Here is a 19,211-nt window from a genome sequence, read left to right on the forward strand (position 1 = left end):
TGTCGACCATTGTCCAACAGTCCTTCAGTGTCCATTTCCCCACCGGCAAGTGTGGCAGGTGGGCAATAGCAACATGTTCTGAGGCGGCCAACTGCAAGCTGCTGCCTTCTGCCAAACTCGCTGACGCTTGCTGATGTGGCCCAATGCAAACTCCCTCTGCTCCAACTGCCAGCCGACCCCAGCCGGCAAACTCCCTCCCTACGGTGGGTGTGACATTCCGGTCTCAAGCTCCTTGGCACGTTTTGAGGCGGCGAACCTCCAGCCACCCCCTTCTGCCAAATTCCCTGGAGCTTTATGTTACAGCCATCCACAAACGCCATCCCCAGTCCCCAAACTCCCTGGCTTTCACACTCCTCTCCGACTGCTGCCTTCCGAACTCTCACGGGCTGTCAGCCAATCACCTCCCGCCACATCTCCACGCATGGCCTGTCCTGGAGAATTAATAATATAGATAACATTAAGTTGGATCCCTGTCCCCAAAGGGCTCACAATCTAAAAAGAAACATAAAATAAACACCAGCAGCAACCACTGGAGGGATGCTGTGTTGGGGTTGGATAGGGTCCGTTCTCTCCCCACCCCATCTTCCCCGCTCAACAAAGAAAATCACACAGTTTTTACAATTGGCTGTCACAGCCCTTGCTCAGGACTGCTGCTGGAGGAAATGCAGAAGGTGTCTGTTGACAGAACACATAAGATAGCAGGGACCTCATGAAGAACCATAACTGTTTTCAAGGCAAGTGAGACTGCGCATGCGTTTGCCCAGCAGAAGGCAGCACCCAGCCAAGTATAGTTTGGCCTCAGTTCCTCCTCTTCCCTCTTAACTGCAAAGAAGCTGAGCATTTCAGATATAAATTCTTGCATGTCTTGCTTTCTCTGTCGTCTTAGTGGGAGGAAGGGTGTGGGTGCAATCTGCCACTTGGACACTTGCCTAGGTCTAACTGCTGCTTGCCTCAGGTGACTGGCTTTGGCTGTTGGTTGCAAGTGCTTAATGAAATGTAGGAAACCCAGGGGACTGTTTTTTCTCTTAAACATCTTTTCACAGGCTTAAAAAAATCCATTCAAATACTATGTCACGGTGCTGTCTCCTATGTTCTTAAGTATTTCCCATGAATTGTTGTCCCATTGAGCCAGTTAATGCTTTGTTTACTCTTATTTTTTTAAATACCTTGTTTTGGAATTTTACTGGACAAAAGCCTATTTTCTTCCTCATTGAAAATAACATTCATTGAGAAAATATTCTGCACTTGTCATGGGGGAAAGCAGCCTTAAAGAACACAAGCAGCTCCAGTTACTTCATGAGTAGGATGTTGTCAGAGCTTTTGGCTATGCTCTTTCAGAAGCAAAAATAACATGCTCTCAATCCAGCTGTAGTTGGGACTGTTGCATATGACTAGGAACATGGCCTCCATTGGGAATGTGCATCAGTATCTGCTGTGCCTTCCTTAGTGGATTAGAGTGACTACTCCGTTTTCTACTTACCATAAATAATTGTGGTTACAGCAGAAGTTTTGTGTTTTGGAGGGAGTGTTCCCTTGATTTTCTTCTTTTTTATAAAAAGACCCAAGCAATTACTCTCTTCTTCCAGTATTTTGTCCTCTTTATATCTGGCATCCTTCAACAACAACCACAATTTCTATTTTGCCTGGATTTTATTTCAACCTAGTCACTCTCACCTAGCCTGTTGCAGCTGCTGGGCACTGTTCTGGTATCAACTACTTCTCCTAGTTGTGATGGGAAAAACAAAATAGCCAGATGTTGTTGGCATATTAATGACCTCTGACTCCAAAGCTTTAATGATCTTATCTAGCCACTTCATACAGTTAGTAAACACGTAAGAACTTCGTGGTGTTCCATTGGTGAGATCCCTTGAGACAGCTATGTGAACCTGTGATGTATATGGAGATTCCTCCTCTCGTGGGCTTTCCCTTTTCATTAAAAGAAAAGGGTGGGGGGGACAGCTATCTTTTCACAAGGAATACCTACATAGCACTGTCCTCTCTTTCAAAGTGAATGTGGAAGCTTGCTTATGCACACAAAATAGCTCTGGATTGGGGCACTATCTGATCCTTCAGTTAAGTTCAGTAAAGCCCCTTTCAGTATACAATACCTTTTTCTCTCCGCAAGATGCTTCTAGATTTTTGAACCAGCAAAAAACAATATCTATAAACAGATACAAAACATTATTGGGAAAAACAAACTGAATGTTTTAGTTAGTATCTGTTCTACTAGGTATGGGAATTATTTATGTTGGCATCAGGTACTAGGTTTTGTCCCGTGTTTTGGTGCTATTACTTTGTCAACTTTTATTGTAATTAAATTATCCTTCTTTTCTATCTAGGCCTGAGGGTAACGGTGTTGTTAACATCATCCCTCATGGTGTTAGGAGCTGGCCTGAGATGTGTACCTGTGTCAAATCAACAAACAAGGAAATGGTAAGATATTTATTTAATTTGTTTGACCTGTGGAAAAAAAGTTTCAAATTTTATAATTAGGACACAAAGGTAAAAATTAACTATTCAAACCCCAGATGATCAGTGTAAATTAGTTAAACTTTTTGCTGAGGGAATGGGAAGAAGGGTTAACTCAAAAGGGTTAACACGTCAATAATTTACTAACCATTGTTACTAAATATAGTTGAAACCAATAAAATATCCTATATCTTCTGTAGATATACAGCATTCCTCCAGTGGCCGTTGCTGGTATCTACCTTTCTTTTTAGATTGTGAGCCCTTTGGGGACAGGGAGCCATCTTATTTATGTATTTAGTTTTCTATGTAAACTGCTTTGAGAACTTTGGTTGAAGAGCGGTATATAAATATCAGTAGCAGTAGTAGTTATGCATGTCAAGGTGGTTATTTAGAAATTTTAATCATTACTTGAGAAGGCATCCTTTGTATTTCAGGTGGCTGACATACTCTTAAGCATCCTGCGGGCATTGTGGATACTGCAGGAAAGGCTGCATGCTCATAAAACTGCATTCGTGTAGTTGTGCAAGATTGCTCTTGCAATCATGCAGCCATTGTTTCCAGTGGCTGTCCATCATGCAGCTACACTGAACTCGCAGTGTAGCTGAGTTACCTGAACTTTTCAGAAGCTCTGGGAGTGAGAAAGAGAGCGGAGGAAGACAAAAGGTGGTGCGAAGTGGGCGCAAGGCAACAGAAAGTGGCAAGAGGCTGCGTGTGCCCCCCCCACCCCGCCGAGGTGCATCGGAATGTAATCTGGCCTTTCACCAGATTTGAGTTTGACATCCCTGACTGACACCCCTGGGTGAATATAGTTAGGTGCTTGCTGATAGAGTACCCACCCCCAATAGGTTGTGTCTTGGTTTCTTAACATAAATGTTGTCATCCTCAGCATGCACTTAAATATATTCATGTTTTCTTCCACATAATGTAAGACTTGGAGTATGTGTGAAATAGAAATCTGATTTCATAATTTGAGGATGAAGGTTTTTCGCATGCTGTCCTCCGTGGTCTTTTGCTCACTAACCCAATGTAGCAGTTAACAAGCGGCCTTGGACTGCTCTGCTATATGACTTAAGCCCTATTCATATGTTATGCTCAGGTCATGTGCAATCTGTGTGCAGTGTACACATGTACAGATCTGTATTCACATACAGTTATTCATAACATTTTCAATGCAGTGCAGTTCCTATCTGTACCCTGCATTTGAAGGGACCTGAAGGGTGACTTTTGAAGTGAATGTATATACAGTCATTCATACAAAAACATGTGTACAGATGATTATGAGCACATACAACATAATATCTGAATACAGCTTTATTAGCAGTCACATGAGAGCTGAAATGTGGGGCCCTGGACAGTTGCCCAAATATGTATTTTATTGATCTAGATTTGGGCAGCGTGTGGTCTTTTAGACAGTAGCTAAAAGCAACTTTCATAAAGGTGGCATTGTTAAGAAACTGATGCCTCCTGTTCACCACCAGGTTTTTGTTTGCTGGCAGATATGGAAAATTCCTGCTGGTGAACCTTTTGATGTAAAGATTACTTCCATTATTTTTTTTAATGAAGGCATAACTGCCCTGAGCCATTTTGGAAGGGCGGTATACAAACAGACAAATAAATATAATTTGGTTGTTCATTAGAAAACCACTAATGTACACTGGAGTTCAAAAATTCAAAATCTTTTGGAACAGCAAGGTCAGTGTCTAAACCAGGGATTCTCAAACTTGGGTCCTCAGGTGTTATTGGACTTCAACTCCCATAATCCCCAGCCTCAGTGGCCTTTGGTTGGGGATTATGGGAGTTGAAGTCCAATAACACCTGAGGACCCAAGTTTGAGAATCACTGGTCTAAACAATCCAACTTTCCAATTAACAATGAGGAAAGTTATCTTAAATTATTGATTCAAATGTGTATCTCTATTAGCAAGTCCTGTCTGAGGCCATTGAGTGACCCAGTGGAAGGCACTGACAGGTTAACTCTAGTTTTCTGTCCTCTTGACAGCTGCATGATAATGTCAGATACCCAATTGTCATCCCTCTTGGCAATCTCTCCTGGATATCCAGGGATTTATAGGGGCAAAGAAGATTGGACTTCTACTCTACCTTCTCTTCATGCTGTTAGGTAGGAGCACTGAAACATTCATTGCTGTTGCCCGTGATGTAGTTGCCTAAAGGAAGATACTGAACTTTTGGGCTGCCAAGCGCATACCACTTGCCAGCAATTGAAATTAAACTTTGAGGAACTTGACATAGTTTAATTGCAGTGGAAGAACAGAGCTCTGAATCTGTGAGAACCACTGGAACCCTTTTCTGATCCTGAGCAGAAGTTTCACAGTGAGGGTGGCATAGCTACAGAGGCAAGGGCATGGATGTGGTTGTAGAGCGCCTTCCAGGGTAGGTCCTTGCATCTTTTTAAGAAGCTGAACATTTTAAAAAGCATTTTCTTAGGATTCCTGGTCGCAGAAGAGGATTTAAAAAGTCCAGCAACATCTGTTTTAAGTTCAGAAACTCATGAAGGGAGCCTTTTAAAAAGATCACAGAAAGTACATTTCCTGTGCTTTTTGGTTTGGCCTGCAGTGTGATATTTAATTTATTGTTCTCAAAGCACTTTGCATTTTGGGGACAGAAGCTTCCAATGAAATTAAAACAATGTTGTTGTTTGTGAGCAATATGCACTTCACTGGGTGCATCTAAAAATCAGTAAAGATTTTGACAAAACCAGTTCAGATGCCAAGTTCCTGTGAGGAAAGGAAGTGACAGGGTCGTGTGTGTATGTGTGTGTGTGTGTGTGTGTGTGTGTGTGTGTGTGTGTGTGTGCGCGCAACAAGTAATACTTTAAAGTACTTCAATACTAGTCAAGGGATGAAATGAATGTGCTATAACTCTACTAGGTCAAATTTTTAATTTATTTTTTGACAAAGAAAAGTAATCATGTGGTGGCTTTTCCATATCAAAAACTAAAGTAAGAATTAAAAGTTGAGAGTATCTGCTATAGGTTAAAAATTATGACTTTGGTACCAACTACTCCTTTAACAGCACTGACTCCTCAGCTCTTTCCTCTTCTTTGAGACCTGCTTGATCACCACTGTTTTTGCACACCACAAGCAACCAGGCAATTGACAAGGTTTTCCATTCACACAACACCTCTGGTTAATATAATCCAATCTCTGACGCTTATAGTTATTTCACATTAATGAGCAATGTTCACATCACTGCTAAGTGAATTTGCATCTTCTTGGTGTTTCACTAAAGATATATGCACCGCCCTCACCATGTCTGTTTATTTTGGGGACTTCCTTAAATGTGGAGTAATGGAGGAAAACAAAATGTTCTAATGGGCTTAGTTTTTGTTTTCTTACCTCCAGAGGTCTTTTAATAACATGTGTTGCCTGCAAGGTTTGATTCTTTTGGCCCCGTCCTTCAAATTTAGATGAAACTTTGACTGAAGAAGCATTCTCAAGTGTCTGATAGCTATGCAATAGCACAGTATTATGATGTGAGGATCTGAGAGGATTTGTCACTGTACTGTCAGGGGTCTTGCTGCATCGTTATGTTGTTGTCTTTTAACTGACAAGATGTCTGACAGAGATGCCATTGTCCTGGCCCTGGTATTGCAGCGTTTTGTTTCATTGAAAATTCTTGTCTCTTGCTTGGCAGACTTTCAGTAAAAACAGTTTCAAAATAGCTTAGATTTTCCCCCAATTAAATCATGTCTGCTGTGTTTTAGTATCCTTACATTTTCTTAAATACAACAATAATAAATAAGCCTCATAAACAAGCAAGATAAAAAGATAACCTAGTTCAGCATGAAACACACTTTGGACAGAAGCTGACCTTTTCCAAGTTTGCTTATTCTTTTGCAGCTAGGAGCCGATTGTGAGATGTGAAATGAGTTTCTAAATCAAATCTATAAGCAGAGCCTTTATGTAGGTTCTGTTCTTCTTGACAAAAAGGCCCATAGAGTAGCTTCAGTTATTTGGTTTTTCTGCCTGTAAAAATAGAGTAGAACAGAACTTCTTAACCTTGGGCCCCCAGATGTTATTGGACTACAACTCCCATCATCCCCAGACATGGCCTTTGTGGCTGAGGATGATGGGAGTTGTGGTCCAACAACATAGGAAGCTGCCATATGCTGAGTCAGACCATTGGTCTATCTAGCTCAGTATTATCTTCACAGACTGGCAGTGGCTTCTCCAAGGTTACAGGCAGGAATCTCTCTCAGCCCTATCTTGGAGAAGCCAGAGAGGGAACTTGGAACCTTTTGCTCTTCCCAGAGTGGCTCCATCCCCTGAGGGGAGTATCTTTCAGTGCTCACACATCAAGTCTCCCATTCATGTGCAACCAGGGCGGATCTTGCTTAGCTAAGGGGACAAGTCATGTTTGCTACCACAAGACCAGCTCTCTGGGGGACCAAGGTTAAGAAACCCTGGAGCAGAATACAGTCAATGCATATTTTCTTTCCCTATGCCTCTTATAAGTAATATTTAGTACCAGGTGAAATGGATGAAATGTGATGCTTTTATATGCAGAAACTTAGGGCACTATGGTTCAGAGGGTGGGATGTATTTAAATAGAGCCACAGTTGCCCAGTCTCTTGAAGATGAGCTTCTTTCCCAGTTTGCTAGCTCAAAGGAAAGTCTGCCTAATTTCTTTTCACTATAATCTTAATTTATAATCGCCATCTTCACAAGTTAGCCCAATTCTGCCACAAATATTCACGCATCCACTATCTTGAATTGGACTAGATGACATCATCACAAACTACACTGTTGAGGTGATCCTATGTGTCCCTACAATTTTACCAAATTTGGTTCAAATCGGTTATGCAGCTCATAGAATAGCCCACTTGTGCCTCAGATGTTCATGCATTCACCATCTTGAATTGGGTTGGATGACATCATCACAAACTAGGCCACTGGGGTGTCCCTATATGTCCCTACACATGTACCAAATTTGGTCAAAACTAGTCCATTCATTGCAAAGTTGATAGAGGCAGGTGTGTGCACACACGCAGACACAGATCTGGGTGATCTCATAAGTGTTAAGGGAAAGTAAGCAATAAAAACAGATGGTTTTTATTTCAGCATTCGTAGACTTCAGTCTTGAGGCAGAGGTTAAGTACTGATCATTTTAAAACTCGCTCCATTGAAATTTTCCCCTACTTTTCTTTCATAGGTTTGATTTCAAGCTTGTTATAAAGAGCCTCACACTCTGGGGTTCAACTTTCAATATTCACTACATTCCTTGGTACCTGGAAATAATTAGCTGAATATTGGAAAAATAATATATAAACCTGAGAACAGGCACAGAATACAGCAATCTTTCAAAATGCTACTTGTGGCTTAGCCAGTCTTAAAAATGCTTTCCTATCGGACCAAGCACTGAACGAAATTGTCCTGCTATCCTCATCTTTCATACAAAAGACGTCTTGCATTACAGAATCAAACTTAAAATTACAGTATGAAGCAGTGGGGAAATGTAGTTGCTCTTTGCTCCTCCTGGATAACAGAAACACGATGAAAATGGGGAAATAACAGGAACAAATGTTTCTAATCTCAGAGCAATTTTTAGAACAGATGATGGTCGGTAAGAAAGAGAGTTCTGATAGTATTTTCAAGCTGAAATATGCTGCAGTGATAACAAGACACCGTAACAAACAGCAAAATGCACTGATACTGTTGTGTTCATATTTCTCTGTCAGCTGTATTAGCTGTTTCAGATTTGTCTCCTAGAATAGTAGCAGATTACTACATGCGCTGAACCACATTATGAGTATCTCCTTTCTGTCTGTCTGTCTCTAGAAAGATAAGGTAGAGATACAGAGAAAAACCAATGAAAAGTAGCTTACTTCAGACAGAGTTCATGAATCAGCGAATTAATACAAATATCACGGTAGAAAGATTTCAACAAGGCAGTAGTTTGAAAGCTTGGTCCCAACATGAGGCTTCTGGGTTTGATGTTTGATATATAAAAGCAGTAAACACTGGCAAATGAAGAGATCAGATTTTAGGTAGTTAGCAGTACGTGCTTGTAACCTCTCTCAGAGTGGAGTTGATTGTTGGCTTACCACCTAGTTTATTTGTGACTAACACACACACACACACACACAGAGGAAACTGCAAATCTAGGTTTTGCAGAATAACATCAAATTAAAGGGGAAATTTGTGGCATGATGGCATGATGCCACCACAGAAAAAGGGACTAAATCCAACAGGGTGCCAACAATATGTGGGATTTATTGTTGAGCTACAGTCTCTCTGTGCCCAGTGTATTTCATTGATGAACCTTCCTCAAGGGCACAAAAAGGTTTCTTTCTGTTGCATGATTCCCACAAAATAGAGTGGCAGCGGCAACTCTGTTGCTTCAAATTGGTGAAATGAACCATGCCACAGAAGACATTTTTGTGCCCCAATTAAGATTCATCACCAAAGTGCAATGGATATATATAAGCTATATCTCCACAATAAATCCTGCATATCATTTGGTACCTTGTTGGAGTTAGTCTCATCTTTTCCTTATAATGCCATTTTTCATTTGAATAATGCCACCATAAATGTGCATTATCAAATAGGCAAGGATAGTATCATTTAGGCAAAGGAAAGTTGAAGTAATCCACATTTGATTTCTCACTGAGTGTTTAATTAGCTGAAGAACATATTAAGACTTTTCCCCTGTTGGATTACATAATAACAGCCCTGCTGGATCAGGTCAAAGGCCTATCTAATCCAGCATCCTGTTTCATACAGGGGCCCAAAAGATGCCTCTGGGAAGCCCACTGGCAAGAGGAAGAGGGCATGCCCTCAGCTACTGCTACGCCCTTGCAACTGGTATTTAGATACATCATGCCTCTGAGGCTGGAGGTGGCCTGTAGCCATCAGACTAGTAGACATTGGTAGACCTGTCCTCCATGAATTTATCTAAGCCCCTTTTAAAACCCATTTTAGAGGCCATGACCACATCCTGTGGCAGAGAATTCCATAAGTTGATTATACGTTGCGTGAAAAAGTACTTCCTTTTGTTGGTCCTAAATTTCTTGACAATCAGTTTCATGGGATGACCCCTGGTTCTAGCGTTATGAGAGAGGGAGAAAATTTTCTTTCTGTCAACATTCTCCACACCATACATGATTTTATAAACCTCTATCATGTCTCCCTTCAGTCATCTTTTTGCTAAATTAAAAAGCCCCAGGTATTGTAGGTTTGCCTCATAAGGAGGGTGCTCTAGGCCCCTGATCATCTTGGTTGCCCTGTTCTGCACCTTTTCCAGTTCTACAATGTCCTTCTCCAGTTATGGTGACTAGAACTGCACTTTTTACTCCAAATGTAGCCGTACCACCCTTTTGTATAAGGGCGTTATAATATTAGCAGTTTCATTTTTGGACCCCTTCCTAATGATCCCAAGCATGGAATTGGCCCCTTTTTTTTTTTTTTAAACTGCTGCTGAACATTGAGTTGACTCTTTCAGCTGACCACCACGACCCCAAGATCCCTCTTCTGGTCAGTCAGTGATAGCTCAGACCCCGTCAGCATGTATGTGAAGTTGGGGTGTTTTGTCTTAATAAGCATCACTTTGCACTTGTTAACATTGAATGATATTTACCATCTTGTTGCCCACTCACACAGTTTGGAGAGATCCTTTTGGATTTTACTACTCTAAATAGCTTGGTGTCATCTGCAATTATAGCCACCTTGCTGCTTGCTTCAATTTCTAGATCATTTATTAACAAGTTAAAGAGCATCATTCTCAGTACAGATCCCTGGGGAACCCCACTTCTTACTTCCTTCCATTTAGAGAACTGTCCATTTATTCCTATCCTCTGTTTCCTGTCTTTCAGTCACTTATCACTCCTCACATTGAACCTGTCCCCTTATCTCATGACTGCTAAGTTGACTCAAGAGCCTTTGGTGGGGAACTTTGTCGAAAGCTTTTTGAAATTCCAGTCTGTGTCAGCTGGATCATCTTTATCCACACGCTTGTTGACATTCTCAAAGAACTCCAAAAGATTAGTTAGGCAAGATTTACCTTTGCAGAGGCCATGCTGGTTCTCCTTCAGCAGGGCCTGTTCTTCTTTATGCTTAACAATTTTATCCTTGAGAATTCATTTGCAGGATGTATGTTACAGTGTCTGAAACTTAGTAACTTTCACATGCGAATGTTGTCAGTCCCAGAAAAGTTTTGCAAATACCTATATATGGAGAAATACAATCATGAATGTTAATAGCTGCCCAAGTGTGATAGTCAGCATTTAGCGATGCATGGCTGAAGCATAGGGAAATGTATCTATTTTCAGACATTCAGAAAATCAGTCTGATTATCAGCAATCACATATGTATGTTCAGCTTTTGGACATGTACTGCAGTTTACAAAAAATAATATAAAAGGCAATCCAGAAGCACATGGAGGAAGGAGAATCAACTGGCATGTGGTAGGGACCCTGTTGCCACTTCACTATCATGAGTACTCTTAAGTTCCACTACAAGCCTGGGCTCAAACTCTTGGGCTTGCCTCTACAGGTGAAACTGGAACCAGTGATGGGGCAGAATTTGTACCAGATCTGGAATGTGCATTTGCCTAGCTTGTAATGCACCAAAGCAATGGGGCCTCTCGACACAGGTGGAGGTGGCAGTGCTCACACTTCTGTACATTCCCTGTTTTGAATGCTCTGTTCCAAAAAGCATTCGGGTGTTTGAGCGGATGCATTATCCATGGGAGAGTTCCGCACTCTTTACTCTTACCATACTTTTAACCAGCCCAGTTGTGAATACAACAGGGTGGTTAAATTAAAGCCAAGTGTATACAAGTTATTGCATGATTTTTAAAAGAGTAACTACTCTGGTTCAGTGAATTCATGTTATGTGCTGCAGTAAAAATGGAGTCTGGGAATCCAAAGTGTATCTGCTTTATGCTAATGTTATAGTCTATTAATATGTCTGTTTGCAGTTTCACAAGTCATGCTGAATCTCAAGTTCATCAGCTGATTCGCTGGAACTTTGGGAATTTCCACACACCCTGGTGTTGTACAAACCTGCCAATCTATGCATTCCTACATACAGAATCCTATCTCTGTAACTAAGAATGAAGGTAGGGATAAATGTCAAGTTCTGTACCGCAGATAGGGTAGTTTATACAACACTCCCAATCTCAGCGTGTCCTTCCTGACACCTGAAGTAGGGGGTGTGTTCCTGGGGTTTTGCTGGCTTTGTAGAACTTCAGGTTTGGTGTGATGTGAAGCTGCCCTGTCCTTTTTGTGGTTAAATTATTGATGCATCTATTTGATTCATCTGAATTATTGATTTTGCAACAGTTTGTTTAATGGTTTGTAATTTTAGGATCAATACTGTGTAAGATGTACACTTTCTTATAACCATGTGGATGCTGCTCCTTGCCAATTGAGTATTTGTAACATGTAGGGCTGCCTGGAGGATATAGAGAAGATCTGTTTGGCAGGAGCAGCCCTTACTGCCCTACGTGGATGTTTTTCCCATTCCCAACTCCACTGCTTTTGAGGATGAGTGTTTCTGTGGAGGACTTGCTGCAACTGCTGGGGCATTACAGGAGGGTTACCCCACAGAATATTGGCCCTCATCTTGCACTTGATGTTTTCTGGAGGTAGCCCACCTCTTTTGGTTCTGCATCTGAAAACTTACCTCTGGTGTCAATGAAAACAATTTAATTAAAATAAGTTTGCAATATGTTCAAATACAGGAAGTCCTCCAATATCACGGGGGTTATGCTCCCAGAAAGTTCACTGAATGGTGAATCCATGATATTGGAGTTCTTAACCTAACCCCAACACTGGGGTTAGGTTCCACACTCAGGCTGCACAAGTATCTGGGATGCTTAAAGTGTGTCCCAGCCGCTTGTGTACCCTTGATGGGAGGGGGGGCTTAAAGTTTAAATGGCCACTATCCCTACTTCTACACAGAGAAGCTTAAAGATGTGGCAGAAAAGGCACCTGGCCACTCATGCTGCCTCTTTAAGCACCCCAAGAACCAGCTGGGAAGCGGGGAGAGTGGCAATTTAATGGCAGCTCTTCATGCTTCCCAGCTGGTATGTGGGAAGACTTAACGAGGCAGCAAAAAGAACCCAGCCACCCACCAGCAGTCCCCAGCAAAAGTCTCCAACCACTCACTCTGCTTCTTCAAGCCTCCCCACGCACCAGCTGAGAAATGGGGAGAATGGCCATTTAAACTTTAAACTTCCCCACCCATGATGAGCAGGGAGCTTTAAAGTTTAAATGGCCACTCCTCCTGCTCTCAGTTGATGAGCAGGGAGGTTTACTACTATTATGATGATGCTGCTGCTTCTACTACTACTGCTACTACAAATATTTACATGCTGCTCTTCAATCAAAGTTCTCAATGCGGTTTGCATAGAAAAATAAATAAAATAGAAACAAGATGGTTTAAGGTTTAAATGGCCACGCCCCTTGTCTCCCAGCTGGCGTGTGGGAAGGCTTAAAGAGGCAGTGGTAGACAGTAACTGGGGAAGTTTAGTTCTTGTGAGGGGTAGAACATTGTGAATAAGCAAAACTATCCCCGCGATAAATTGGTATGCAGCTCACAAGTCAGCAAAACTGCGGGAACTGAACCCACAAATATGGGTCACTTGCATGTTGAAAATTTAACTGATGGCGTAAAGTTAGGAAACAGATATGGGAGGTGAGGGGAACTGGGAAGAGAGAGTGCACGTGGTACTCCTCTTCAAGCAGTGCAGTGTCTTGGGCCAGCCCAGTAGGAGGAGACTCTTGCTACTCTTTTTGCAGCCAGCAACACATTGACTGTTCAATCACACAATGTTTCTGCCCAAAACCTGCATATCATGGAGAACCTATCTTGTTCGTACTGAGCTTCTGGCTGCAACATTTCTCTCTTTCCCTCTCTTTCCCTCTCTTTCCTCTCCCTCTCTCTCTCTCTCTCTCTCTCTCTTTCCCTCTCTTTCCTCTCTCTCTCTCTTTCCCTCTCTTTCCCCCCTCTCTCTTTTTCCCTCTCTTTCCCCTCTCTCTCTCTCTTTCCCTCTCTTTCCTCTCTCTCTCTCTCTCTTTCCCGCTCTTTCCTCTCCCCTCTCTCTCTCTCTCTTTCCCGCTCTTTCCTCTCCCCCCTCTCTCTCTCTTTCCCGCTCTTTCCTCTCTCTCTCTCTCTCTTTCCCGCTCTTTCCTCTCCCCCCTCTCTCTTTCCCGCTCTTTCCCCCCTCTCTCTTTCTCTCTCTTTCCCGCTCTTTCCTCTCCCCCCCCTCTCTCTTTCCCGCTCTTTCCTCTCCCCCCCTCTCTCTCTCTTTCCCGCTCTTTCCTCAGCTTCTTTCCATCAGTCAAGAGGAATAGTGATTTTGCTGTGCAGTTGTCAATTTTCCTTTTCAAGGTGTCTTTTTCTATTTCCTAAGATGTTAAGTAGTCACACATCTTATCATTTAACACTGCAAATCAGTGACAATTGAGGCTCTTCAATATGTCATTCTCCTTGTCTTTGCTCATTAGAATATTTTCAGGGAATACTTTGAAATTTTACAATCCCCTGTTTTGCCTATATACGCACCCCCATTACTATTTCATTTTGTTATGTGGTGGTGTGAAAATTACATTTTTAGTATGCATTATCTGATAATACATCTTCACACATCAACCATGCTGAGAATCCAGTTTAAACATACAATGCAAACTGAATTGTATTTTCACTGTCGTGTGTGTGTGTGTGTGTGTGGCAGTATGGATGTTTCTTAGTAATAGATTCCTTAGTATGCAGTAATAGAGCAATTGCATCTTTCACTCCAAAGTGATTTTGCTAATTCAGGTTATATTTCTCTAAATCGTTACTGAAATGCAGTCACTGGCACAATGGCATTTTGTATCCACAAAGAGACATGCTATTCATTATAGGACAGATAATAACTTATACTGTATGTTGTTAAGCTTCTTGGGGAATTGTGTTAGTTAGAAGATAATTGACTGTACCGAAAGCAGCAGAATACGTATCTGGAAAAGTACTGTAAATGTTTAATAGTAATTTGTCAAGTGTTCGGGAGTTTAGTTTTGTGCCATGCTGCAGGAAGAGCATATGGCTGCTTAACAACACAGAGGCCTGTTGTTGTTTCAGCCTCACCAGTGCTGAAGAGATTGTGTGGCCTTTGGAATTCACCAGTGCTTTGGGCTTTCTCTTGGGGATCCCCATCTGTCAAACAGAAGCCCTGGATTGCAGTACTGTGCATAATGCATATTGCTAAGTTAGTAATTTTTATGTTTAGTTTCCTGCAAGGTTCACAACATAATAGTATGTAAATCTTCCCTAGCAAATATGTTATGGCATGAGAATGGATTCCCCCCCCCTTCTCTTTGATCTCTTTTAAAAGATTTGTTTTGAAATCCTTAATGTCATTAAGCTTATTTGCAACACTTTCGCCAAAAGAAAAGCACAATCTATATGTTAATCAAACTTAAATATGACTATCACCTTTGTCACTTTATAAGACGTTCAGCAAAAACAGCAAAATTCCCTAATGAGTATAATGTTAGTATGGATACTAGCAGTTCTTTGCCAAAAAATAAAAATAAAAAATTGCTAGTATCTCAGAATTGTTACCAAGGGGTTGGTTTTTTCCCTCCTTTCAAGAACTATTGTATAAATTGTTACCAAGGGGTTGGTTTCCCCTGCCCCTTTCAAATATTGGCGTATCAATGGTATAACTGGAGATGTGGGTTTTCTGGAAAATTTTGAATTGCTACATTCAAATTTCCTTTCATTTGCATTGATTTTTCACTGCACTAAACACCCAGCACTATACAAATTTTCCTGATGCCCTAAATCAATTATTATCTGATTTGGTATGTTGTTTGATCTATTTATACAGTGGTTAAATCCTCCACCATATTAATTTCCCACATAAAGTGTGAAACTTTAGGAAAGGAGGTGTCTATCTGCCCTCCGGTTGGCTCTCAGTTTGTGCTCAGCAAATGGGCAGGTGGGTAGCATATGAAGTTACCTTACATGAGTAAAACCATTGGGTCTGTATTGGGTCAGTACTGCCTGCTTCACTGGCAGTGGTTCTTCAGCATTTCAGGTGGGGATAAGTTAAAGCAAACAGCATGACATCCACCCAGAGATGGGGAGAGAAAACGCAGGCTGAAACATAGGCAAAGGGAAGAGATTGTGGCCAGCTGAAGATTACCATTGTACGTAGAAATAATAACCAGAACCAAATGAATGAATGATAGGAATTTTACTTCTTAATGGGCACCTAGGCCTCTTAGTACAGCACCCTGCTTCCCCCATCCTTGTATTTTGCATAAGCAGTTTGGATGTAAATGTCTCTGTTGTGTGTGTTTTCTTTCCAGGCTGATTCATGGAGGGCAGCTGTTGAATGGCTTGGCAGGTCCAACAGTAACAAGTGCTGCTCCATTCCTCTCCACGACATGGTTTTCGCCAGATGAGCGTGCCACTGCCACAGCTATTGCATCATTGATCGGTTACCTTGGTGGAGCATGTGCATTTTTAGTAGGACCTTTGGTGGTTCCGGGGCCAAATGGGACATCAACACTTTTTCCTGTTCCTGGAAGCAGCCCTGAACATATCAAGGACCGCATTGAGGCTGTGCTGTATGCAGGTAAATTGCAGCTGTAATGTAACTCTTTTCTCAAGTACATTCTGTAATGTACATCTATTATGAGTTTGCTGCTGCCCTCTAGTGACTCGCTTGGAAATAAATCTCCATCATAATTGAAGCTTTGAGAATCATTTGCCCTTTTTTATCTTAAGAAGTGCCAAAAACCACTTGTGTAGTGTTTAGCTGTTGATTTTACTCTCCTCTTGAAAACCATCAGAAACCTGGTGGGGGAAGCCAAAGTGGGAATGCCATCATTAGGACCAAATAAAATATTGCAAAGTAGTCAGCAAACCGTTGATTTCTCCAAGACTGTCCTTCAGCCTGAGATGCTAAAAAAAAAAAAAAAAAAGGCAGAGCATGGGGTACGTCACAGAAATATGTGCATGTTGGAAATGCCCAAATTTCAATTTGCCTTGCCTAACCCTTTATATTATGTTCTTGTTTTGCTTAACCTTGAGCCTGAATAAGGGTTCTGGAGAACCCAAAAGCTTGCTGCTTACTTTATGACATTTAGTTAAAAATAATATTTAGCATTTGTGTAGCTCTTTCAAATAACTACTTTGACACTGAATTTAAGAAGAAAAACAAAATATAACTCCAGTGAATTAATAAATGGGTTACTAATTCCAACAAAACTTGGTCTTGTGTAAATGCTAACAGATGTTTTCTAGTGTTCTGTATTAGATCATGAAATGTTACAAGCAGCCCTTTCAGCTAGAACATGCTTGGCCTTTAGAAATTCACTAAAGGAAGGCAGACCCTCAAATGCAGGGCAGCCAGTGAGAATACAGCTGTACGTCCTTTCATGTATGGATGTGGTACAAGAATGCTGTTGCTGAGACAGCAGTATTTGCCAAGAATGTAAAGGAACATGATGTAGTCGTCGTCTGCAGGGCTAAAGCCTTTTATATTAGCAAATTTCAGGGATGAGTAGATGTATTATCCTTGAATATAATGTTGATATTAGAACTATTAAAGTGTATCTAAAGATACTTGACATTTTTGCTTGGATGTTTTTCTTGTTACATGGAAAATAACAACTGACCATATATGGCCATATAATAATATGACCATATAATATAATATGAATTTATGAACGCTCATGTAAAAGTGATTTGACTTTTCCAGAGGCGTACTAGTGATTTCTATAACCCTTTTGTAGTGAAGAAGTTGAAATGTTGCTTGCTTATTTGGCAAACCTTTTAAAAATATGTGTTTAAGATCAGAGTGTGGAGTGTTTATTCACAGCACTGCCTCAGCACAGCACTGCTTTGACTGGACGAATAACCTGGCTTTCTATAAATTCTTATATTTTTATATTCATATTTTAGAACCTAAACTAAAAGGTGTTGCAATCTTAAGAGCATTTCTAAATGTAGCAGTGGTTGTGTGGTGAACACTGGGTTTGCGTACATCTATTCATCTTTGCCACCACTTGACATACTACTTTATGTTGTGGTTATACAAATGCACCAACAAAGATCGCTACAGATATGTGCTGCGTTGTCTCATAATCTCCAACAGTGACATATCAGTCTTGGGTAACTTGTTTTTGGACAACTCCCGTAATATCTGACCGCAGTGGCTGAAGGCTGGGGATTGAAAAATCAGTTCTTTAATGCCTCAGTAGGCTTTTTATGTGACCAAACCCAAAACTCAATGACCACACCTTTTTAAAGCGTAAAAGCTTTATTTAAAGACTTACGGCATACACAATGGTAAATGTGTGGCAAAAAGTGCACCAAAATATAAGCACAAGCAAACTGTAACATTCTAAGAAACATAAAATATGTGGCATTTGAAGCTAGTCTTATGTTGTGAATAACACCCAGGGGTGCACCTAGGTAATTTTGGAGCCAGGACCTGAAGGGCTTTGGAGCCCCCGCTCCCACTTGAGGGCCTGTGAGGGAGGACTTGGGGGCAAGTTAAAGCTTTTTTCCTCCTTTTTACAGCCAGTGGGGTGTCCAGCATGGGCATTTGAGGGGAGACCATGGTGGGGTAGGCAGAGGCAGCAGCAAGATGTCCTTCCCTGAGCCTGCCTGCCTGCCACCCAGATGAGAGACTGGGCCATTTTCAGCCCATTTCAGGCCTCTGCCTTCCCTGCTTCAGTCTCTCCTTTCGAGTGCTAGCACCCCGCTGGCCACCCCTGTCTCTGCTACCATCCCTGCTGCACAGCGACAGTTTTTAAAAAGCTTTCAAAAGATTTAACTTGCATGGCGGGGCTCTGGGGAGGACCCCCCAGAAGATTTTGAGCCCCCCCCGGATACAGGAGACCACAGACCAAATCCCCAAGGTCCATGACTAAATCTGCCTCTCATAACACCCAATGTCCAATAGCTTCCTCTATACTAAGCCCTTAGTCTATACCCCTAAGAAAAACAATATTTACCCTTCTGGCAGCTTGAGGTGTTTTCAGGCTTCTTCAACAGGAATCAAAACAAACTAAACATAGAATTAGCTACTGAGTGGATAGGTGAGTATATCAGAATATATACTTCATAAATGAAGCATATATCCTTGGAAGAGGATAGAATACTTGAGATTTAATAAGAATGATTGTTGTGAATGAGAGAAAGGAACAGAAAGAAAATAGTTTCTGAGAAAGAAGGAATCTTGGACAGAGAGAGAGAGAGAAAACAAAGGAGAAATGTGCAAGAAAAAGGTAATGGTGTTTTTCTTCAAGCAAACTGGAAAAACGCATCTCCCCAAAATATGTGTGTTCTCGTCTCTTTTCTGAGAAACATATTTGGGAATAAAAAACACTACAATGGCTGGTGCTCTAATAAATACCAGTGCTATTTATAATTCCCAGCTCTCCTGCTCCCCATCAGTCAGAGAGTAGATATCCTTTTGCTTGGGGACAAAGAAGGATGTGCAAAACACTTCAACTCGTAATGGGCCGTTTCAAGTGTTTTGAGCTCAAAACAGAATGTCCTTTAAATAAAGGGCCTGTTTTGAGCTTGGAACAAAACAACCCCATTTCAATTTGACACGTTTCGATGTTTTGAGTGCCATTTTGGAGGCCTGTTTTTCACTTTCTGATTGGTTTTCTGGCACTGGCTTCTGATCCAATGGGGTTTGGTGAAAAGGTTAAACATTTGTTAAAAATTGCCTGCTTGCCCATTTCTTTTGTGGATTGGTTGGGTGGTAGGT

At 41.4% G+C, this 19,211-nt stretch overlaps 1 protein-coding gene across 1 annotated transcript in view; it reads left to right on the forward strand.

Annotated features, from left to right (window-relative positions):
* Positions 1–19,211, forward strand: part of SLC49A4 (solute carrier family 49 member 4) — a 102,673-nt gene that overhangs the window by 27,821 nt on the left and 55,641 nt on the right. Inside the window, exons 2-3 of the mRNA XM_053260232.1 lie at positions 2,340–2,433; positions 15,790–16,058. Coding sequence (XP_053116207.1) covers positions 2,340–2,433; positions 15,790–16,058 — 363 coding nt within the window. The remainder of the gene's footprint in view (positions 1–2,339; positions 2,434–15,789; positions 16,059–19,211) is intronic.

This window comes from Hemicordylus capensis, chromosome 1 (genome assembly GCF_027244095.1).
Source record: "Hemicordylus capensis ecotype Gifberg chromosome 1, rHemCap1.1.pri, whole genome shotgun sequence".
Taxonomy (NCBI): Eukaryota; Metazoa; Chordata; class Lepidosauria; order Squamata; family Cordylidae; genus Hemicordylus; species Hemicordylus capensis.